Below are 22,657 nucleotides of genomic sequence, written 5' to 3' on the forward strand. Positions count from 1 at the left end.
TGCCAGCAAAACAAGAGCTCTTATCTCACTGCAGGGACAGATTCACTGAACACCAGTTCAAAAGCCTATTAATAATCATAATATTTCCCCACAGTTTCTCTAAACAGGCTGAGTGGCGGGGCAGCTTCCTCCTGCCTCTAACATGCCTCCCTTTCATACGCTAATATTCACTTCTCGCCACTCTCTGCTCCTGCAGTGTGGGCTCATGTATACTGGTCACTTGCTCACAAACAGGGCTGCAGTGTTGCTGTTAACATGCAGACTCCCCAGCGAGTGTATAATTTGTGAGTCGTGTCCAATTCAGATTGAGTCAGACTCCTGTTGACTTCCTGTCTTGGCTCACTGAAGAACGCTGGGAAAACAGATCTGGAGCAGTACAGCAGTCACAAGATCCTCATGCCCCAGCCAACAACCACTGAGACACTGACTGACTCTGAATACTGGATGAAAGCTGCTACATTAAATGTGATTGTTTCCTGTCATAGAGGTCTTCATAATTTTTCAGTGTTCTAGCTCCAGTGCGAGCAGCTACGTGGATCTTGAGTTGAGATTCTTGGGTACCACTTTACACTAGGACAATACAATAAGACCCTATAAAGGATTTATGAATGGTTTATAACTAGTTTATTAATTAGCTTGGTAACACACTATAAATTGTTTATAAGTCGTTATAACAAATTATATAAAAAGGGCAACAGTGACCTGTTGCTTGCCAAATAGTGAGGCAACATTTATCTGTACTGTTAAGCCTCATGTCTAATTAGTTTCTTTGTTTTCTCCACCATCCAGCATTTGTAGGCATCTGCTTCATCACATAATTATTATGTTACTAGCAATTTACCACTGTCAGCATCTTAATGGTTAAAACGATTCATTTGGCAGATCAAATTATTGCAAATCAAATTATCATATCAAGTGACCAGATTCATCCTCTAAGGGCTTGGCAGTACTGTTTACTCCTCTTTATAATCACAGGTGTTGATATGACATATGCTATCAGATTGTTCTGCACTGTGGATAAACACTTATAAATGTTAGTAACTCATTAGTAAGACTACTCAATAAGTAGTAAGCATTAACTTGATCTTGCCAAACAGTGAGCCTGCATCAATGTATGAAAATTGTTATAACTTGATTAAAATATTTTATAATAATTTATTTATGATTCATAGTTTTAACACCCAAATTAATAACCTATTTATAAACCATTTATAAGTCCTTTATAAGGTAGTCTTATTGTAAAGTGGTACAGATTGTTTTAACTGTTGAGGTCTACAATTTCAGAGCCATCTATACATTATATGAATGTAGTCAACAGATCCGACCAGATCTCATCATTGGAAGTGGGACTCACTTGGTGTTCAGACCCAGAATGTGTTAAAGAAACACAAAGGGAATCCAGGAAGCCCTGTTTCACTAACATAACTTTTGAAGGTCACCAGATGCTAAATATTTCAGAGCTGTTTATAGTCTAACAGGATTTTACAACTCTGGAAAGTTATCACCATGGCAACGACTTTATCTTTTCTCTTGACTAAAGTGAAGAAAACCATAAAATTATAGCTGTTAATGTTACAAAGCAATAACCCAGGGAATGTGTGATTGTTTGATGTCACATGGCACAGCAGCAACAGTTGAGCCAGGTTCAACAAAAGTCCTCCAAAAACCCAACAGACCAATCCAATGGTGCTTGTTAGACAGCGAGCACTCACCTCCATCCTGAAGTAGGCAACAGCAGCAGTAGTAGCAAGGAGAGAGAGCTTGCCATATGACCATGACAACCACAAAAACAGTCTTGAAGCAACATCAGCTTTGAGTGTCAACTGGGCCAATAGACAATCAATACATTAGCTTTATTAACTGAGTAATTTTGCTTACATGTTCCTCTATTTTCAGCTACAAGCCACTCTATTAAACTACCTGATGACACTAAAGTAGGTGGGCAGCAGCTGTCTGTAGCATATGGTACAGGTTAGGCAAAGGCAGAACAGTGACTGATCATGATACTGGTCAGTTGACTGGTCCATCTTCCTATCCATCCAACATGTTGGTTTAAAACATGGTATCTCAACATACACAAGTCAAAAAAAAGTATTTAAAATTTTAATCATTTTTTTTGTCAGGATTTGCCACAAGAGTGCATCAGTACCGCAGTCTAAATTGGACTATGGTGATTTTTAATTTCTCGATATACATCCAAAACATGAGGTACATGATTGTGCTGTTCCTTCTTTTGGCTATAAATGCATTTTAATCAGTTAAAGCTTTCGGCCAGAAACTGCAAAAAACTACTTTTTTTCACTTGCCTCTCTGGGGTTGTTTTCCATGTTGCCATTTAATCTGGTCTGAATATTCACCCTAAGACGTTTGTAAATGAACTGCGGTCTCCCATGTCAAAAGTCCTGTGTGCTGTTGAGCTATCCATCCACCCGTGTTGCTCTATTTCACATAACCTCCTCCTTTGCTCTCGACATAACCACCATGGCTGTTAGGGGTCACCATCAAAACTGTGTTTTTGGTCTAAGACAAAGAATTTAAAATACTAATATGCAGACTGCCTTTACGAGGAGTAGCAATGTGGTTTTTGTCCTGGGCGTGGAACTGTGGACCAGCTCTTCACCCTCGCTAGGGTGCTGGAGGGGGCATGGGAGTTTGCCAATCCAGTCCACATGTGTTTTGTGGATTTGGAGAAAGCTTACGACCGTGTTCCCAGGGGCTCCCTTGGGGGGGCGCTCCGGGAGTATGGGGTGGATGGCCCTTTGTTAGCGGCCATTGAGTCCCTGTACCAAAGGAGTGTGAGTCTGGTTCGCATAGCCGGCAGTAAGACGGACCTGTTCCCGGTGGGGGTTGGACTCCGCCAGGCTCTCGCTTGGGCGGTTCGCAGCCGAGTGTGAAGCGGCTGAGATGAAGATCAGCACCTCCAAGTCTGAGGCCGTGGTTCTCAGCCGGAAACGGGTGGATTGCCCGCTCCGGGTCGGGGGGGAGGCTCTGCCTCAGGTGGAGGAGTTTAAGTATCTTGGGATCTTGTTCACGAGTGGGGGTAAGATGGAACGGGAAATCGACAGGCGGATTGGGGGCGGCGTCAGCAGTGATGAGGGCACTGAATCGGTCCGTTGTGGGGAAGAGAGAGCTAAGCCGGAAGGCGAAGCTCTCGATTTACTGGTCGATCTACGTTCCAATCCTCACCTACGGTCATGAACTTTGGGTAATGACCGAAAGAACGAGATCGCGAATACAAGCGGCCGAAATGAGTTTTCTCCGCAGGGTGGCCGGGCTCAGTCTTAGAGATAGGGTGAGGAGCTCGGTCATCCGGGAGGGACTCGGAGTAGAGCCGCTGCTCCTCCATGTCGAGAGGAGCCAGTTGAGGTGGTTTGGGCATCTGGTGAGGATGCCTCCTGGACGCCTCCCTGGGGAGGTGTTTTGGGCATGTCCCATCGGGAGGAGGCCTCGGGCCAACCAAGGACATGCTGGAGGGATTATATCTCTCGGCTGGCCTCGGAACGCCTCAGGATTCTCCCGGAGGAGCTGGTGGAAGTGGCTGAGGAGAGGGCCATCTGGACCTCTTTGCTGTAGACTCTGTAACTGTTCTTCGTTCACTCTCAGGCTGAGAACTGAACATAAGACCATGATCCAAAGAACAGATTACCAAAAACTCTACAAAGCACATTCATGCTCCCAGGGGGACAAATTCTTTTGATGCTGATGACCTCGTGACCTTTCCTGCACCCTTAAGACTAACTATACACTTATGCCCTCATTACTCATACAGTCATGAAAACAGAAAAATCATCAGTATGTTGTTTGCATAAAAGTGTCTGAGGACCACTGGAGGGTCTTTACACTTGAATCTTGCTCATGAAAGCAGGACATACTGTATATTGGCTCTATATTGGCAAATGGATACATGTATATGCTGCTCCTCTACTTGGTAAACAGGCCCACACACATGTTAACACATAGACAGAGGCAGATATAAGCAAAAGGCTGCACACACACTTCTCTCCCTGCACAAAGCTTCTCAGTTTGTTCAGTCCAGTGAGCTTGTCCACAGTATGCATCCTTCACACTGTTATGACCTACGATTAAATAATTATTTCATACTTCTTTAATCTGACAACAGAAACAGAAAAATATCTTTGCAACACTTTTTTCCATCTCCTGCAGATTGAGAAAGGTTACTGACAAAATCATACACATGAGTGTAATCTGGTGACCCAGAGTTTTGCAGAAACATCACTACTGCTGCTCTACATGATGAGTGAACTGCACTCAACATCCTGTAGAAGGTTGGATCTTCTCAGTGTGAACACCTGTACTCATCACACAGCAGCAGAAAGAGTACCTGTTGCATCTACAATCTCTGGTTTTAAAGAGGAGCTGATGTTTCAGCAGCATTACTTCATAAATGATGTAAATCTCCAGACAAAGCAACAGGATCAGTCAGAATCTAAAAGAGTTTGGACTGGAAAGATTTTACTGACTGATTCCAGGTTTAACAGTTAAATCATCTCGACCAATGCAGCTGTTCTATGGAGGAGTCCTGAGCTCCATTAAGCCCCACATACAGTTGGTGGTTGTAAGTAATTATGATGTAATATGAGGAGCATATCACACCATAATTACTTGTTATCACAGGTTCAGATACTCGGGTTTTTATTGTCCAAAGCTTTTAAGCTTAGGCCTGCAATTTATTGACAAATTATTCTCTTTCTCTCTCTGTGGTCTGCTTACATGCATAAATGTGTAAATGTGTACGAATGTACGCATTTATGCATGTACGCATGTGCAGTACTTGCATGTACATGTATGTACTAAACCATAGTATTAATATACTATGTATGTACTTGGACGCATGTAAACATCGACCTCCAGGGCTGCACAACACTGAAGTGTAGTACGGGGGTTAAATTTTGATTTAACTCACCTGTCTACATTTTATTAAGACTTAAAGTTCTCATTTGAGAGACAGATGGGTGAGCTTATGCTTGCTACAAACCAGTATGCACCAAAGTTTCGGCTGCACATATGCCCCTCGTCTTTGACCATTTTTTGATTAGCTGGAGTTAGGGGCGGAGTCAGACACAACCAAGATGGCACCTCTAAACAATACATGTCAAATCTAGTGAATAGATTCCTGCTCACTGTGAGCTTCAAAACCGCTCATCTGACATCAAGGAGGCTACGTCATCCTCATTTACACTCTATGACATACACACACATACATACATACTGTACATATACATACATAATAATATTGTTTTGAAATAAAGATTTAAAACTGTCATAGACATTGAAATACTAAACATAGCTACATTTTATCCTCAGATCTTAGGTTGCATTCAGGTTTTAAAATCTGGCAGTGAAAAGGTTTAAGAGGTTTATCAGTTTAGGAGTGAAGACTAAACTTCCTGTTGTATTGCCAGGAAAACACCAGTCGTCCTTTGGAGACTGACTGTCACAAAAATAGAGACACAAAGTGTGTAACACTTCCTGCAGCCAAGTCCTCCTTCTACCATGTACCCTGGTGAATGCCCTTTTGCTCGAACTTAAGCTCACAGGTGATGTAGCTCTAGCTCCAACCATCAGGCACAAAATTCAGCCTCTTTGCTCAGAAAACATGCCGCTGCGGTCCAGGGTAGAGGAGGAAGCAACTCACACCCAGTCCCTGCATAAAAATCTGGACCCTTCATCTTTGTATCAATCTGAGCTTGACTCATTATCCCACAATGTTTGAAATGGCAGGCAGACAAAGTTAAACTCATTAGCATACTTCATTTGACACTAATTCACTCAGCTGAGAGAAGAAGCTCCAGATCTGCTGCTGTAGAGGAGCAGTTGGCTGCAGCACATGAGAAGGAATTGCTTTTTTTTCTCTTTTTGGAGGCACAAAAAAGGAAGGAGGTACATGTGCATTGCTCATTAGGGAGAGCCATATGGTGGAGGGAAAAAAAAGAACTGGGAAATGGTGTGAAAAAGATATGGTACTTTGTCTGTCTCTGGAAAACATCCCCCTGTTGTTGAGATTTGTTCACAGCTATTTGGAGGAAGCCAGAAAACTGCTCTCATATTATGTCATATTATCTATTCTCCATCAGTTTTTCAGGGTAAATGTGTGTAAACTGAAAATTTATTTTTCATTTCAGCAAGGAGCAGCAACATATCTGCATTCAGCTGACTTTATGAATGAAGATTACACCAGCAGACAGACAACAGAAATATATCAACAAAACCTTCTTAACCTGTTAAGCCCTAAGGATGCTGGGGGGTATGCCTCGCCTAGACAGACATACACAAAATAGATCAAGAATAGCTCCACAACTATCAGGTCCATTTACAAGAGCTTGGTTACTATGGATAGGTTAGACAGAGAATTTATTCCATGTGACAGTAACATTGTGACTGTTACTATAGCCAAGTAAATTGTGATAAACCAAAGGAAAAATGTTTTGTCCTCGCCTAGAATTAGTTGTAAATTAGACAGTGGATCACACCATGATAATAATGGTCCCATGCACTGGGATGCCACTGAGTTCATTCAGCAACTTCATGACTACAACTGTCACATTGTAGGTAGAAATACCACAAAGCACACAAATTCTACAAAGGTTTTAGTGGGGATGGGGCCAGGCAGACTCTCCATTTGGACACTTGCATAGCCAAGGTATCCAAAGTGTGCCAAAGGAGTTTTTTACCTCTTGAAAGGAAATCTGGCTACAAAATACCAATCATTTCCACTACAGGTGGCTGTGTGCACACAATACAACCCTTAGCCACTTCATTTACCCTGTGTATCATCAGATTGTACCATTGTGCACAACCATTGTGTGTAAAACCAACTAAATTGTATAATTTTGTCTCTACTTTGCCACTGAATCTCTTCTAGCGCATCTAAATTGCTATATTATCTTGATTCTACTTCGTAGACATTGTAAAAGTGAAAAATAAACACTAAACACAAAAACATACTATATACAAAGTTCAGAATAAAATAAAAGTTAAATCGCAAGGAAGCAAGTCTCATGGGAGTGTGACATACCGTTCAAAACCTCGCGAGATGTAGAAAATGATAGCGCTGTGTTTTTAAACGGCAGTACCACCAAATGTGCACTAGATGGCAACAAAACACAGTGTATGAAATTCAGGCTTGTGTCAGTACTGAAACAGGCTTGGACTTAAATGCAGACTCAGACTCAGTTCAATAAGCAGTCCTTTTAATCAAACGAGGTCGGTAAACAGGTGATCAGAAGAAGGGCAACAGTGCCCAAATCGGCAGGCAAGACGCAAGGTCAAAAGGCAAAAAACAGGTCAGGAAACTATAGGCTCTAGAAACTCACAGGGAAAGTGCTGGATGCTGTCACAAAGAAACAAGACGAACTGGCACAGAAGGAAGGGGACACTAAGACTATATACTCAGGAGGAGGGGAGACAATGAGACACAGGTGCAACACATTGGGGTAGGGCAGGTAATCGAACAGGAAGAAGTAAAGGAACTGAAACAAGACAAGAGGTGAGTATCAAAATAAAACAGGAAGTACGAAACAAAGAACACTAGGAGAAACAAAAAGGTAACTAACTATCTAGACAGAGCATGATGACTTGGGGCTCAGTCCCTGCTATCCAGGCTCCCATCTAGGCCAACTTGACTGGAAAATCGTATGGATAGACTCAAAATGACCACAAAAGGGTAAGGAAACAATATCTGTTGCTTTTGATTAGAACCGCTTTGGGATTTGGTGGAATATTTAGTCATAAACCCAAAATTTGACTTGTGGACTGTAAAATGAGAAGTTTGGCCCCGTGGTTTCTTTAGGGCTGACATGAGCGGTTAGCTCAGGCTACACTATGCTTGCTATCAACAGAAAGAGTAGTTTATGTAGTTTCATACGACACCCAGCATGGTGGGATGGAACAAGTGGATTACAGTACTGTCACATTTCATTTTGACTGTCCGTTTACATTGATAGGGGTCTTATTTTGAAAACAGAAATACTGGAATTATTGCCAAACAAATATTCTTTGGACTAAAAACACTTGGACTGGTGTTTTGGTAGTGTTAAACCATTGTTCTGCCCGACCTGGGCATATTACAATGACAGACTTGATATGAAAGAGGAAGAATGCAGGGATGGACGAGTGGCGGGGAAAAACAGAGGAGTATTATTGTGACTAGAGGGGAGCTTATGATAATGGGAGTCAGATCTCCTCCTACATGTCAGCCTGATGGCATCTGCTGCCTCCACTGATCAACAAATTAGTCATGAAATCAATTGCTGCTCCTTCTGGAGGCCAGACCCCCCCTCTGTCTTCCAATTCTTTTCTCTTCCTTTAGGCTACTCTGTCTACTTTCTTTTGTTTTCTCTTCATTCCTCTTTGTCCAGTTTCTCCTCCTCCCGCCTGCTGCTTTCATCCCTGATTCCCTTCTTTTTCTCCTCTACTTTTTCCTTTTATCTCCTCTCCTCTCCTGTTTCCTTTCCTTTCTTCCCCTCTCCTGTTTCCTCTCCTCATTTTCTATCTACAAATTTAGCAGTTAGCAGACCAGATTTCTGTGCTCAACGGGGAACCAAGATCTGATCACAATCCTTTTCCATCCTCCTCCTTCCCATTACCCTCTTTTTTCTTCTCTCCCTGTCCTCCTTTCTTTCCTAACTAACTCCTCTCTAACTCCACCTCTCTCCTGACCATCTTCATGCTTCATCACATCCAATCCACTGACCTGTCAGTCATCCCCGCCCAGAGAGAGATCACAAGAGCTAAAAAAACTGTCTTAGTTAAATTGTTAGCACTGCAGCTACTGTTAATGCTACTGTTACTCCAGCTAAAGCTATAGTGTAGCTACAACCACTCGTATCACATAAATTCATCTTCTAAAAGGAGACAAGATACAAAATGGACTCTAACAGAACTTTATACAGACCAACAGTGCAGCTGCCACTGTTGGTCTGTATCCACCAGTTAACAAGGGCTCAAAAAACAACAGCCATAAAGCAATAGCAGTCATTTCATCTGCACTTCACCATTATCAATTTGTATTTGTAATCATGTATATGGTAGTAGTATATGCAGTGGAAAGCTCACACTGCAACACCATCAAGCTGAGGTGGACGAATTACAGCAATTACAGTACAGGGAATGAAAGGATCAGATTTCACAGACTTTATTTTCCTTCAGGACATTGAGAGAGCTCATTCCAGTTGTGCCCCGCACACTCCGGCTTGGCGCTGAAATACCACCAGACAGCCCATACCCATAGAGGCCAAAGACAAACTCTGAGGTCAGGAAATGACCAAATTGTCGGAGAGCTGCTCGTGTGGTTGTTGCACTGCCAAAAAAGTCAGGCTCATTATCATACAAAGGGTATCAATACTACCTCTCTTTCCTCCTTGTCTGTATCTTTACTACTCTGACAGTTAGCATTGGAACTGGATGTAATTTGTTAGACAATTAGAACACAACTCTGCTTTTGTCCAGTCAACCGGGCTTGAAAGCCTAGAAAATCTTGCATGCTGTTGTTATTTTTTTTTTTAAATATTTAAATAGACCATATCAAAATGATCCGTCAGACTGTGGGAGGATGCTCAGTGTTGGCAAATGACAGAGATACTGCATGATGATTCAGGAGAGGAGGCTGGAGAGAATGATAAAAAGTAAAGATGAAAAGCCTGGAGCCCTGTAGCGCATTTTAATCTGAGCTCCATGCAGCATAGAAAAAAGTTCACAGTTTAAAATGCACATTTAACATAAATATCTCTTCACAGACCAAAAAAATGTTCAGCCTCTCCATGACACTGAACTGCAGTCCTTGCTCTGTGCACATCCAGGTTTAATAAGAGCCTATGGTTCAAGCATGTGCATGAAAGCAGGATATCAATAGAGAGGCAAACAGGGGAGGAAATGGACAAATAGAGCTGCAAATATCCTTATCATGACCTAAGTGGACCTTCACAATGCTTCTCCATGAGAATACGATGAAATGAAAGCCCATTTCACTGCTGGGCTCTGCTGTACAGTTATACGAGTCAGTGGGAGCATAAAAATGGATGATTTGACTGAAGGCTTTCCATTTCTCAAGGCTATGCCTCCAGTTATCATTCCTTCCCCCACCTCCTATTTCCCCCCCCCTCGGGCTCACAGCAGGGATATACTTTAAATCACTTTGTCCTCTACCTAGAAAAACTTTCTGACAGGCTGTTTGGTGGACCGCACAAATCTATTTCTTTCCACTACAGAGGCAAAAAATATTCTTTTCTGTTCTGTTGACTTCTGTGGACAGTAGAAAGACACCAGGGCTGAAACACACCAGGTGACAAATAGAGCTTTTACTTTCAAGAAAAAATACCTGCACAGCTTTGAAGGTTTCCTGCATTTTACCCCCAAAAATGAAGGATGGTCCCTGAGCTGATAGCTTAGGCAAGCATGTGTGCCTGCCTGTGAGATGTGTATAAGAGACAGGCTGTGCGTGGGGCCTTCAGAAAAAGTCTTGTATACACTTTTAAAAGACACCTCCCAATACAATCCAATATCTGTTAGTATGTACACTTCATTTTGAATGTTTTCAGCGTATTATCTAGTGCATGATAGTTTCTGACAAGCATACACTCATCCATCTGTCACTCAAAGTGGCCGTGCCCTCAATTATGCAGAAATTTAAGCCTTGATAAAATGTAAACAGGTGAGTTACATAAATAAAATTTATAAAATTCACTCCCCTTACAGTTGTCATGAAGGAGGAAATGTTTTCGTACAAGGCTGTAAATAAGTTTATTTCTGCTGTAAAATTGGACATTTTAACATGGGAGTCTATGGGGATTGACTCACTGTCGGAGCCAGACTCTAGTGGTCATTAGAGGAACTGTAGTTCAGTGTTGGCTTCATTTTTCAGCTTTGGAGGTTGGCACTTGTTCATGATGAGCATGATATAGTCATTGACTCTTTGGTCATATGAAGATAATGATTAAGTTTTTACAATTCAAACAAAAAGCTAACGAATAAGAGAGGAGTGCACTACAAAAATATCCAGATCTTGTATCTTGGTACAGATCTGCATCACGTCATTAAGGCTCTGCATATTTGCTTTCAAAATACAACCAACGATCTTATTGTTTGGACTGAGGCGCTGAGCTGTTGATTTGACCTCTTTCATGTTGCTTTTTGCTCCCTGATTGAATCAATGTTTTATGCTTTGTTATGTATTCTGACTGTGAGCACAGTGTCCAATTCTTCACGCACTTAAGCCTGGAGTATAAGTGGAGAGTGTTGAGGCTCAGAGACAGAGCAGCTGTCTCCCACTTGTTGGGACTTGGGAATTGAACTGTGTGGTCATTGAGTGGATTGACTGAGGGAGCCGTTGCCTACCCTTGGCACCGAGTTGCATCAGCTAATCTTGTGAATAATGCAGAATCATGAATAAACATAGATCAATGCGGTGCAGTACTGTAAAGAAGACCTGCCTTTTTTCCCTTAGCCCCCTTTCTTTTCCTCTCTAGCCTTGCCTGCATTTTTTTTCTAACCACTCCTATGGTTCTGCCTTTCTCTTCTGTTGCCACAAAAATACCCTTTCTTTCTTCCCTCCGTGCCAAAATCAGACAGTCCCACTCTTCCCCCATCCTCTGTCACTCTCTCTGCGTCCTTTTCTTTCCCCACTCTGGCCATGGCGGTGACAGACATTGTAGTGCTGTAATGTTGCTGTGTGTCAGTGCGGGCGAGTCAGGCCCAGCCTTCACTCTCAGCACAATAGCTGCCTGGGTTTCCTCAAAGGCAGCCATCCAGCCAGCACAAAGCGTACCCACTGGGAATAGACCCACAAAAGAGAAAGGGGCTGCTTGCCTTCTTTGCTGTGCTCTGTCTGAAGCGGCCTGCCTCCACCACCTCCTATAAATAATACAACGCTGCCTCAACAAAAAGATACCATACCCTGCCTCCATTTCTCCTTTATCCCCTCACCCCTGTTTCCCCCTTTCCTTACCTCTTATACCTCTGATTTTAGAAAAACACTGCTTTAGGAACAGGATTATGCATGTTCAGTTAAATATTATTTTATGCATGTGATTTCTTTGTGTGGTGCACATGCACTTAGATATGAGCAGTGTTCCAGGAAAACACTTTTTTCTAAATGACCTTATGTATATTTCTTTAAACCTCAAACACTGACCACTTCTCTAAATCACTACACAAGTTATATCGAGTGGCAGGTAACCATAGCAACAATATTTCTGTTTAATACATGTCTATTTTTCTCTGTCGTTAAACTAACCTCGCCACAATCTGCATTTTACTAAGTGGTCATGATGCACTGTATGAGTGATGCAGAAAATAAGGGGTGGATGAATGGAAGGACAGAGTGATGGACAGACAGATGGAGTAATTTAGATTTAGTCATGTAACACACCTGACATCTGAATTACGTTTTCATCAACATATAAAGGAAACTTTTTCATCTGATTGGTATGAAGTGTGATTAACAGTGTTTATGTTCAGGAGCTTACAGCTGTTGCTTAGGATTCTCAAAAGACTGTGGTTCAACCTGCAACAACGGATTTTGTTTGTTTGGTGTGAACACAACGTTGAATATGAATCAGAATCAGGTTATTTGTAAGTAGGTTTTCTCATTCAAGACCCCTCACATCCTTATATAATCAGGCACTGAAAATAATAGACAAAAAGCCTGTCAGACTGAATCACTGTGACATACTGAAAAGATATAATAGAGTTTTATTCATTTTTTCTTTCTCATAATAGTGTATAAATATATCAACAGTTTAGCTCCACAGTCTCTCTCCAGATATATTCAAAGACAAATTAGTAACAGAGGAACTAGTAGCATGGTGAATGGCAACTGCAAAATACCATATTGTAGATATAAATTTGGACAATTAGCTTTCTCCAAACTGGGCTTTACCCATTTCTAGGTAAAAGCTTTTAATTAATTGCTTTTGTTTGACCATTTGTCTCCTTGTTGTGTTGTTGCCTTTTTTTAGACTGTACATCTGTATATTTTTAGCTAATTCTAGGATATCATCAATTGTGTTGTCTGTTTTGTGTTGTTTTTGCTATTGACTGTTTTAATTACATTATGTTAAAGCCCAACTAGGGACAAAGGTCAAGAATTAGCAATAGCTAATTAGCTAATTTTGTGCAACACATTAGTTTCATGCTTTGTTTTGACACAATGTTAAATGGCATTGTGTCTATTAAATAAATAAAATGAAATCAATTTGCTTTGGTGTTTTGGTTCATAACAATTAACATAGTAAAAAGAAAAAAAATATAAGGACTGTTAAAGCAAAAGCAAGTACTGCAGGTGAGATAGATGAAAAAATATTTTTAAAATTACATAAAAAAATTTACATACAGTGTCATTACCTTTTAAGTTGGTATGGTGAACTTAGCAGACACTGTCCGGAGCAACATTATCATTCATTTGGAGACATCTATTTGTCTGGGGGAATGAACAGGTGGTCTGCGGGACAAGAGCTTGGCCCAGGCTGACCCTCGGTCGCAGACCTCACCCTTTCCTCGATTTCCCAGGTAAGGGTGGCGACAACGCAGGGAGTAGGGAGGATCAGGCTGGGCCACGAGGCAGAGTCTCTTTCCCCAAGGCATGACAAGGCGTCAGACTTGACATTGCTGTACCCAGGAGGGTAGGAGAGGGAGAAGTCGAAGCGGGGGAAGAAGAGAGACCACCGGGCTTCATGAGAGTACAGTCTCTTGGCAGTATGGATGTACTCAAGGTTGCTTGGTCCCCTCCAGCCACTCCTCCAATGCCAGCTTGACGGCTAGGAGCTCCTGGTTGCCGATGCCGTAGTTTCTCTCAGCAGGGGACGCAGAGAAGGCACAGGGGAGAAGATTCTGGTCAGAGGCTGCACGCTGGGATAGGACGGCCCCAGGTCCCACATCGGAGGCGTCCATCTCCATGACAAACTGGCGCTCGGGATCTGGCACTTGAAGGATGGGGGCTGAGGCGAAACAGGCCTTTAGGGTGAGGAAGACCTCATTGGCGGACGGGTTCCAGCAGAAGGGCACCTTGGAGGAGGTAAGGGCTGATAGGGGGGGAGCAATGCTGCTGAAGTTGCGGATGAAGTGGCGGTAGAAATCGACATACCCCAGGAAGTGTTGCAGTTGCTTGCGGGAGTCAGGGACTGGCCAGGAGCCATTGCAAGACCGTCTGGACATGGTGGATGTGCTCTCCGTGGAACTTTGAGAAGATGAGGATGTCATCTTGGTAGATGAACATGTAATGGTTCAACATGTCCCTCAGCACGTTCACCAAGGCTTGTAACATGGCCAGGGCATTGGTTAAGCCAAAAGGCATGACGAGGTACTCGTAATGACCAGTGGGTGTGTTGAAGACCGTCTTCCACTCATCGCCCTCCAACATCCAGACCCGATGATAGGCTTTGCGGAGAGAGGAGAAGCTTGGTTGAGGGAAGGTTGCGTGGAGGCATGGCTCACCAGAAATTCCCCCTCTACTGGTGAGCCCTGGCTTTTTATGGGCAGCGGGATACAAAACGGCTGGCCTGGCCACAGTACTTGCAGAGGTTGCCCTGACGACGACGCTCCCACTCCTCTGTAGTGAAGCTGATGTGTCCCAGTCGCATGGGCTTAGGACCCCCTGGAAGCGGCCCTGCAGGAGCGCTGGGGCTGACGGAGGAGGAAGAGACCCAAGGGGTAACTGAAGGGTGATGAGCTGCACCACTCTGCCTCTTCTCCCATCTCTGTTCCTGGATACGAAGGTCCAACCTCGTAGCCAACTCGATCAACCTATCCAACGTAGACGGGAGGTCATGCAGCACCAGTTCATCTTTAATATAATTAGCGAGGCAATGAAGAAAAACGTCACTTAGGGCGGATGAGCTCCAGTCACTCTGGCGAGACTTGGTGTGGAAGTCGATGGAGAAGTCAGTTTCTCCGGTCCCCCTGATGCATGCTCATCAGGCCCTGTGCTGCGTAAAAACCAAAGGCCCCCATGGTGAAAACCTTGGGGAACTCCTCGAAGAAGAGCTGGAAGGAGGTGCAGGCTGTAGTCTGTATCTCCCACTCGGTGGTCCCACAGAGACGAGCCTTCCCCGTCAGGTGGTTGATGGTGAAGAATACCTTAGCCTCCTCAGATGCAAACATGCGGGGTTGCAGAGAAAACAACAGGGAACAGTTTGTCAGGAAGGGGCCACAGGTCTCAGGGTGAAAGACGAACCCACAAAGACAGCTGCGTTGACGAAGCAGGAGTCTTTGAAGTCTTTTAAGATGGTAGGGAAACTCATGTGGCAACTCGTGGTCAGGGACAAAAGGCTGAGTCGTTTACTGGGTCAGAGATGATGCAGGATGGTCAGAGACAAGTGGGGTCGATACCAAGAAGTCAGTCCGGAGATGACCACTGGAAAGTCTTGCATGAGTACAGAGAACAATCTGGCAACAATTGAACGAACCGGAGATGCATATATACTGGCTTAATGAGTGATGAGATGCAGTTGAGAGCCCAAGGTGGACCTGAAGGCACTGATTTGGCCAGTGGGGTGAGACGGAAGCGGGGTAAGTGGAAAAACACTGAAGCAGCAGGTGAAAGCAGAACAGGCTATGACACCTGATGAATCTAAGTCCAGTATTTTCTCTGTTTTAGCTCTAAGTATGGTCCCTACCAACTGTGGTTGAACATTAGAAAGCCTTTATCGTTACTGTAAGCTCTGCATACAACAAAATTAGCAATACTGCTCCTCAACATCAAAAAAAAAGAAAGAAAAAAAAGGAAGGATTTTTTCTAATAATAAAAGATAAAATAACAAATATAGATACAAACACTAAAATATGAAGTTGAGTATTATATTGAATTGTTAATATGGTGAAAAATCTGGCTCTTTAGCTGCTAGATCCTCCACTGTGTTCACAAGTTAATCTGTTGTCTGGTGCTGAGCAGTAAGTTAGTGTAATTTGTCAGTGTGTTAATGTGGCTGTGTGCACAGGGATTAGGCTCATATCAGTGAAGCTCTCCCAGCCTGTCAGGCTTCAGGATGGCTCCGGAGAAAGAAAGTGATTTCAATGTAAATGCAGCAGCTGAGAGGACACAGCTCTCTCAATGGTATGACTTCCACACACACACACACACACACACACACACACACACACACACACACACACACACACACACACACAAAACCAGTTGAGGATACATCCATTCCAATAGTAAATACAGGGTATTCAGCCCCCATGTGGAAACATCAGGACATGAAACATTGGAGAATCTTAAATTGTAGATTTCCAGTTGAAGAGCTGATGTGTCTGCTGTGTCTCTGCACCTGTTGGCAATTACAGATATAATCTGGTGCGCAGTGCTGTTCTTTGGCCCTGTACTTGCCCTCACAATCCCCACAGTCCATCATTAGACCAGCCATTGTCCTCACGCCTGGCCTCTGCACCTCTTATTACATGCAAATATAGTGCCGCTTTATGTGAGTGGGGAAAGAGACCCCAGTGTCTAATGAATGGGACTCCCTCCTCACCCACTTAAAGCCATTCCTCCATCTATTATTGCATTCTCTGCTTCACTGCAGAGAGCACAGATCTCATGGCATCAGCGTTAAAAGAAAGACTGTGGTGGTCAGTGGGATGTAGAGTGTTGGCCAGAGAGCAGCAACAGCTAATGATCAGATATCTGCATTCTCAGCAAGTTGTACAATATGTTTGTTTCCAAACTTTTCATATGAGTGTTTGGTTTCCTGGTATTTCCACTTTTAAAAACCAATTTATCTTTTAGGATATTTATAAACATTTTGCATGTTCCAGCTAAAGAAAAAGCAAAAGTAGCAACACAATGTGCAACACATGAGAATGATAATTTTACAACAAAAACCTATTTGCACCAGGAAAACACAAAGTGGAGAAAACAAAACGATGAAAAGCTTGAAATAATTTCAAACAAAATCTATTCAGTCAAAAATATTAGATTATTATTGGAAAATTAGACAGGAACTCAAAATTTTAAAAGATGAAGATTTAAAATCATTATTATGAAATATATTTATATAGACTGCAGGTTGTGATGTGCAAAAGTGTTAAAAATGGAAAGTTGCTGATCTTTTCTTGTTCCTTAGCTGAGCATTGACATGTGGAACATGTTCCACTTCTGAAGGGATACTAAAGACCCTCATCAGACACTTGTTTTTTTAGGTGATTTGAGTTTAACTATTTGGACATGATAAGCACTGACTCCCCATCTCAAAAAGACAAATCTATTGTGACACATAACTTTTTATTTAATGGTTTAAGCAGTCAAATGCTGCTAATTCACAAAGCCTGAATTCACATTAGTATATTAGCATGTTAGCATGATTCAGCCATCGAGTAAAAAGTAATTCTTCTTTCCTTAAGGTCAAAATGAGGATCCCTGAGACTGTCCTCTTCTAAACAACGAGCCCATAGGGTCGTCTGTGCAGCAGGTCATTATGACCCATACTTACATTTTGTTGCTAGGCACCATGTAGTTGTCACAGTAATTATGACAAGAGCAAAGGGAAAAGTGCGGTGACGTCGTATATAGAGAGACAAAGTCCACGTCAGGAAGATTTTGTTGTGGATGGATGAATATGACACTGGAGAGTGGTGTTCAATTCTCATGTGAAAGAAGCATTTTATATAGTTTCTTTTATCCATGACTGTTCAGCAAAATTAACCAAGTTATCATTGTGACCATGACAGCAAAGATCATCTAACGTTGAAGAAGTATTTATTTTAATCCAAATCACAATCTTTTCCTAAATCTAAACAAACCTGACCGTTTATTATTGTAACGATGGTGAAGAGGCTCCAGTACATTGTTGTTGGTACGGTCTGCATATTTATTACTGTAAATATGACAACAAAGGTCCACTATTTCAGAAGACACTCCTGTGGGTTGTATAAGAGGGCTGGAACAAACGACCTTTGTGGTGGTTCAGGTTGGTGGAGTTGTTGGATCACCATGACATGAGTCACAATGTCAGTGAGCTTTTTAATGGGGAAATAAACATGAAATGAAACAAAACATAAAGGTGGATGTAGCTGGAGTCATTAGATGCAACACTGTCACACAATCTCAGACATGTTAAGATAGAAAAGCTTCAAAGTTTCAGATCATTAAAGTTTCACCTCAGTATGTCTCAGTTTCTCCTCGTGAGTGTATGAAGCTGCTGTGGCACAATGTGTGTGTCTGCCTCTTGATAGGTAATGAGCACGTACCTGTCAGGAAGTGGTGTGCAGGATGCTGCCTCAGGTCAGTGTTTGCTGCCAGACGAAGCCTTCCCATGACTGTTCCGTCGTACACACACCTGTATGCTGTCCCCGCTCTCTGTCTGCAGCTTGACATTTGGTATGGTGAAGATAGAAGACACTGAGGGGGGAGAAGATGCCAGCTGATTAGAGGAGCATACTCTAATGGAGAGGGAAACATTTCCAAGGTAGAGGCTCTTATTAAAGAGTAAAACCTGAATATTGATTTGCAGAGAGATAAAGTCTTTTTAGAGTTTTAATATTTTTTCATAAGAATTAGTTTCCGTCAGAGGTATTTGAATGTTGCTCATTTCCTTTTTGATTATGCAAGATTAAGACATTTCTAAAATAACACAACTATAACGTCTCAAATCAGTGCAGAAAGTCAGACAGATGCTGAACAGCTGGATATGATATGAACTAAGATATTGTTGTGCATTTGTTGTCTATATCATCACTAACTGCAATTCAATGTGCAGATGCATGTGCATGTTTGAAAAAAGATAGAAAATCACCTGCACTAACCCATCCGTTTCTGTGCTACTTAGTTGTTCCTTTCTTCTATGAGAAACCAGACTGTTTGGATGGCGTTGTCCTTCACCTCACAGACTAGTGTGATTTATATAATATGGTCTTCTTTTACAAGGTCGTCCTTGTTTATTTATTATTTCATGTGATTATTCTCAGGCAAACTCTGGAAATGAGATCAACTGTAGTTTTTCTATGATGCAGATTTGGTAAATGGACTGTATTTATTGTCACCAAAACTGTTGGTTAACTGGCTGAAAAAAAAACAAGATGCATCATTTTTTTTTAAGGATTTTGTATGTTTTTTCAACATTCTATCTTGAGAATAAAATTGTGACAACGCGGGATCCTGTGTTTTTTGGCTGCATCCCCTCAATAACGTTATGATGCAAATAGATTTGAAGGCCATCAATTGGTATTACGTCACTGACTAGAGGTCATTGCAAGATCAACATTTGTGGTGCTTAATCGTGACTGTGAGTTAGCAAGCAAATAAGTAGATGAGACTGGAAAAGAAACATTTTCTTGCCATTTATCAACCACCTGATCACAGAGTTGAGGGACGGAGTATACCTAGTACCTTCTACCTGACAAATTACCACTGCTGAGGGACAGTTTATGGCAGGAGATGAGTATGGTGCTTTGATGCCCAATTTGGGCACTGCAGATGTTGAGTTTGAATTATGGAGGAAGCACAACAAGCATACACCTGCTATTAGTGACATCTGCCAGGTTTTGAGATCATCAAACACTGTCATGAAGATTTTTCTAACAATGCCAGTATCCACTGCCAGTGCTGAGTGCTCCTTCAGCTGTTAACGTTGTTTGAAGACATACATGAGGAATATGATGACTGACAAACGACCGAGTGGACTTGCACTGATGAACATCCATCATGAGATTCCAATTGATGCGGAGGCCATTATGCAAGAGTTTGATGCAACAGGCAGACGCAGAATAAACTTAAAAAAGGGAGGAATATTATTTCATTTGATGTCATTAAATTAATTAAATTTCATCATGTGGCTTTTTGATTGCTTATTTTAGCAGCTTGCTGTTGGGATATTGAACTGTTGGCAGTTGGTCTTAGACCGTACTATGTACCGAGGGAGTTTGTACACATCGTCGCCATCATTGTTTACATTCAACCACGAGCAGAGCCTGCAGTCGTGTGTGACGTGATTCACAAGATTGCAGCATCCTGATGCATTCATTGCAATATCGGGGGATTCTAACCATGTTACTCTCACCTCTCACCTGACTGGATTCACTCAGTATGTTGACTGTCCCACAATGGAAAATAAGACATTTGATCTGTTGTATGCAAATGTCAAGGAGGCTTACACTGCTTCAGCTCTACCACCCCTTGACAGATCAGACCAGAATCTGTTTTTTCTTCAGCCTACTTCAAACCCTGTGTACCGAGGCAGGCTGCAACCACCCGCTCATTCAGGAACTGGACCCCAGAGGCCAGTGAATGTCTAAAACACTGTTTTGAGTGCACAGATTGGAATGTACTGTTGGAGTCACAGGAACATGATAAAAGCAAGGACCCTGACCTTGATAGAATGGATGAATGTACCACAGACTATATTTACTTCTGTATGGAAGCTGTAATACCAGCAAGGACTGTACACTGCTTTCCAAACAACAAACCCTGGATCACCAATAACATCAACCACAAAAAGGAGGCCTTCAGGGATGGAGACAGGGAAAAGCTCAGGTGTTTGCAACATGAGCTGAAGAGGAGATTAAAGCAGGCGAAGGAGGACTACAAAAAGAAAGTATAGAGGAAGCTGCAGCACAACAACACCAGAGAGGTGTGGAAGGGGATGAGGACCATCACTGACTAGAAAAAAAAGAACAGCCAGGCAACATCAGGTGATGTGGACAAGACCAATGAGTTCAACCTGTTTTACAATAGGTTTGACACAGCTTCACCTGTTCTCTCTCCCACTGCTTCAGCTGCAGCTTCTCCAACAGCATCTCCTCCACAACCTGACACTGCAGCTGCAACTCCCTCCACACTGGGGTCAAGTCTCCTGTCCTTTACAGCGGAGGTGAGGGCAGAGCTCAAGAGACTACATCCTGGAAAGACAACGGGCCCACATGGTGTGTCGTCCCAGGCTGTCAACGGACTGTGCAGCCCAGCTGACTGAGCCTTTCCAGAGGATCTTCAATTTAAGCCTACAAACAGGGAGGGTCCCGGTCCTGGGGAAACATCATGTCTTGTTCGGGTAACTAAAGTAGGACGACCGGCTGAAATAAATGACTACAGACCGGTTGCCCTCACATCACACATCATGAAGACCCTGGAGTGGCTGCCTCTCCACCTTCTGAGGCCACAGGTTGAACCTGCACAGACCCCCTACAAGGAACATATTGGAGTGGATGATGCTGTCCTTTACATGCTCCACCGGGCCCATTCTTACTTGGATGAGCCAGGTAGTTACATGAGGATTATGTTCTTTGATTTCTCAAGTGCATTTAACACCATCCATCATCCAACCCCCCATTCTTAAAGACAAGCTGGAAGGGATGGGGGTGGATCCCTGTTTCACATCCTGCATTGTATAGTATACTCAAGACTGTTGTTGAAAGACGCATGCAATGTAAGATGGAGGTCATCTTAGACAATACCAACCATCCTCTCCACAACATTCTGGCAGGACAGAGAAGTAGCTACAGAAGCAAGTCTCATCTCAATGCGGTTCAGGAGATCTTTTGTTCCTTCTTCCATCAGGCAATACAACACCTCAGCCAAAGGAAGCGGACTAATCTAATTATTATTGTTTATTAGTGCCACGGGTGCTCAGCTCCGAGGCTCTCCTCTACAGCTAGAATAGCTGAGAGTAGAGGCATCTATTAATATTCCTTGTCGTATTAATAAACTCGTCCCGCAGCTTTGAGAACCCCGGTAATATATACATCAAAACGTGCGTCTTGATCCTGAAAGAGGTGCTATGACTTTTTCTGTTAAAATTCCAATTTTTCCAAAAGTTATTCCGAAAATACTGGGAATAAATAATGCATTAGGAATGCATTGGAATTTTTCTTTAAAAACCCACAAAATTTCACCTTTTTTCTACAAAATTTCACCTTTTTTCTGAGTCACCCAGCTCTCTCATACCTGCACGTAGAAATGTGATTCAAACTATAAAACGGAGGAAAACTAATGCTCTCTCCAAAACACAGGAACTGTTTTTACATAACATGTAAACTTTTCAAACTGTGAGCACTCAAAGGAGGAGTGGAAATCACTTTTTCTTCAAAGTTAGAGTGAAAGCGTCAGTTGGCTAGAGTGCGTGAAGCAGTAAAAAATAACCTTTATTTTTATTTTTAACTCAAGCTCACGGCCAAACCGTAAAAAGGAGACAAATAATTATTTTTCAAAATGTAGACATAGTTGTTGGGATTCATAAAATGTAACTTTGACAGGCAGGGTCTGCACAAAATTTAAACGGGGGTGCCGAGTCCGGCAGCAATACCTGTCTCACTCTCACTCTAATGTAATCGTCTTTTTTTTTCAAAAGAATCTCACTCTGTCTTCGCACTGAGCTTACTCACTCATTTTAAGGAATATCTGAATAAAATAGAGACTGTAGAAACTTCTGGCTTCAGTGTCTGGCACGGTCTTTTCAGTTTAGGAAAAGAAGTAACGGTTTTCTCATAATTTGCAATTGTTTGAAGCCATGTAGAAGCCAAATTCTGGGCAGATTTTCACATTGCCATGGCAACGGCAGCTCCTGACCTGTGTGCATGCGTGCGTGCGCCTAGCAACCAGATAACCAACTCTCCAAGCTCTGCTAGCTTTACATTAGCCGCATGTTAGGTCTTAAATGCATTTAGTTAGGTCTTAAATATGTAAGTCCATTTACTGCTTCCTTCGTTGCTTTTT

The 22,657-nt window shown here is 42.5% G+C and overlaps 1 protein-coding gene across 2 annotated transcripts in view; it reads right to left on the reverse strand.

Annotated features, from left to right (window-relative positions):
- cdk14 (cyclin dependent kinase 14) overlaps positions 1-22,657 on the reverse strand; it is a 186,633-nt gene that overhangs the window by 42,060 nt on the left and 121,916 nt on the right. For both annotated transcript variants that reach the window (XM_023396252.2, XM_023396253.2), the window contains exon 13: positions 18,202-18,352. In XM_023396252.2, coding sequence (XP_023252020.1) covers positions 18,237-18,352 — 116 coding nt within the window. In that variant the 3' untranslated portion in view covers positions 18,202-18,236. The remainder of the gene's footprint in view (positions 1-18,201; positions 18,353-22,657) is intronic.

Source organism: Seriola lalandi, unplaced genomic scaffold (assembly GCF_002814215.2).
Source record: "Seriola lalandi dorsalis isolate HSWRI2012SDOR001 ecotype SW California unplaced genomic scaffold, Sedor1 jcf7180002054974, whole genome shotgun sequence".
Lineage (NCBI taxonomy): Eukaryota > Metazoa > Chordata > Actinopteri > Carangiformes > Carangidae > Seriola > Seriola lalandi.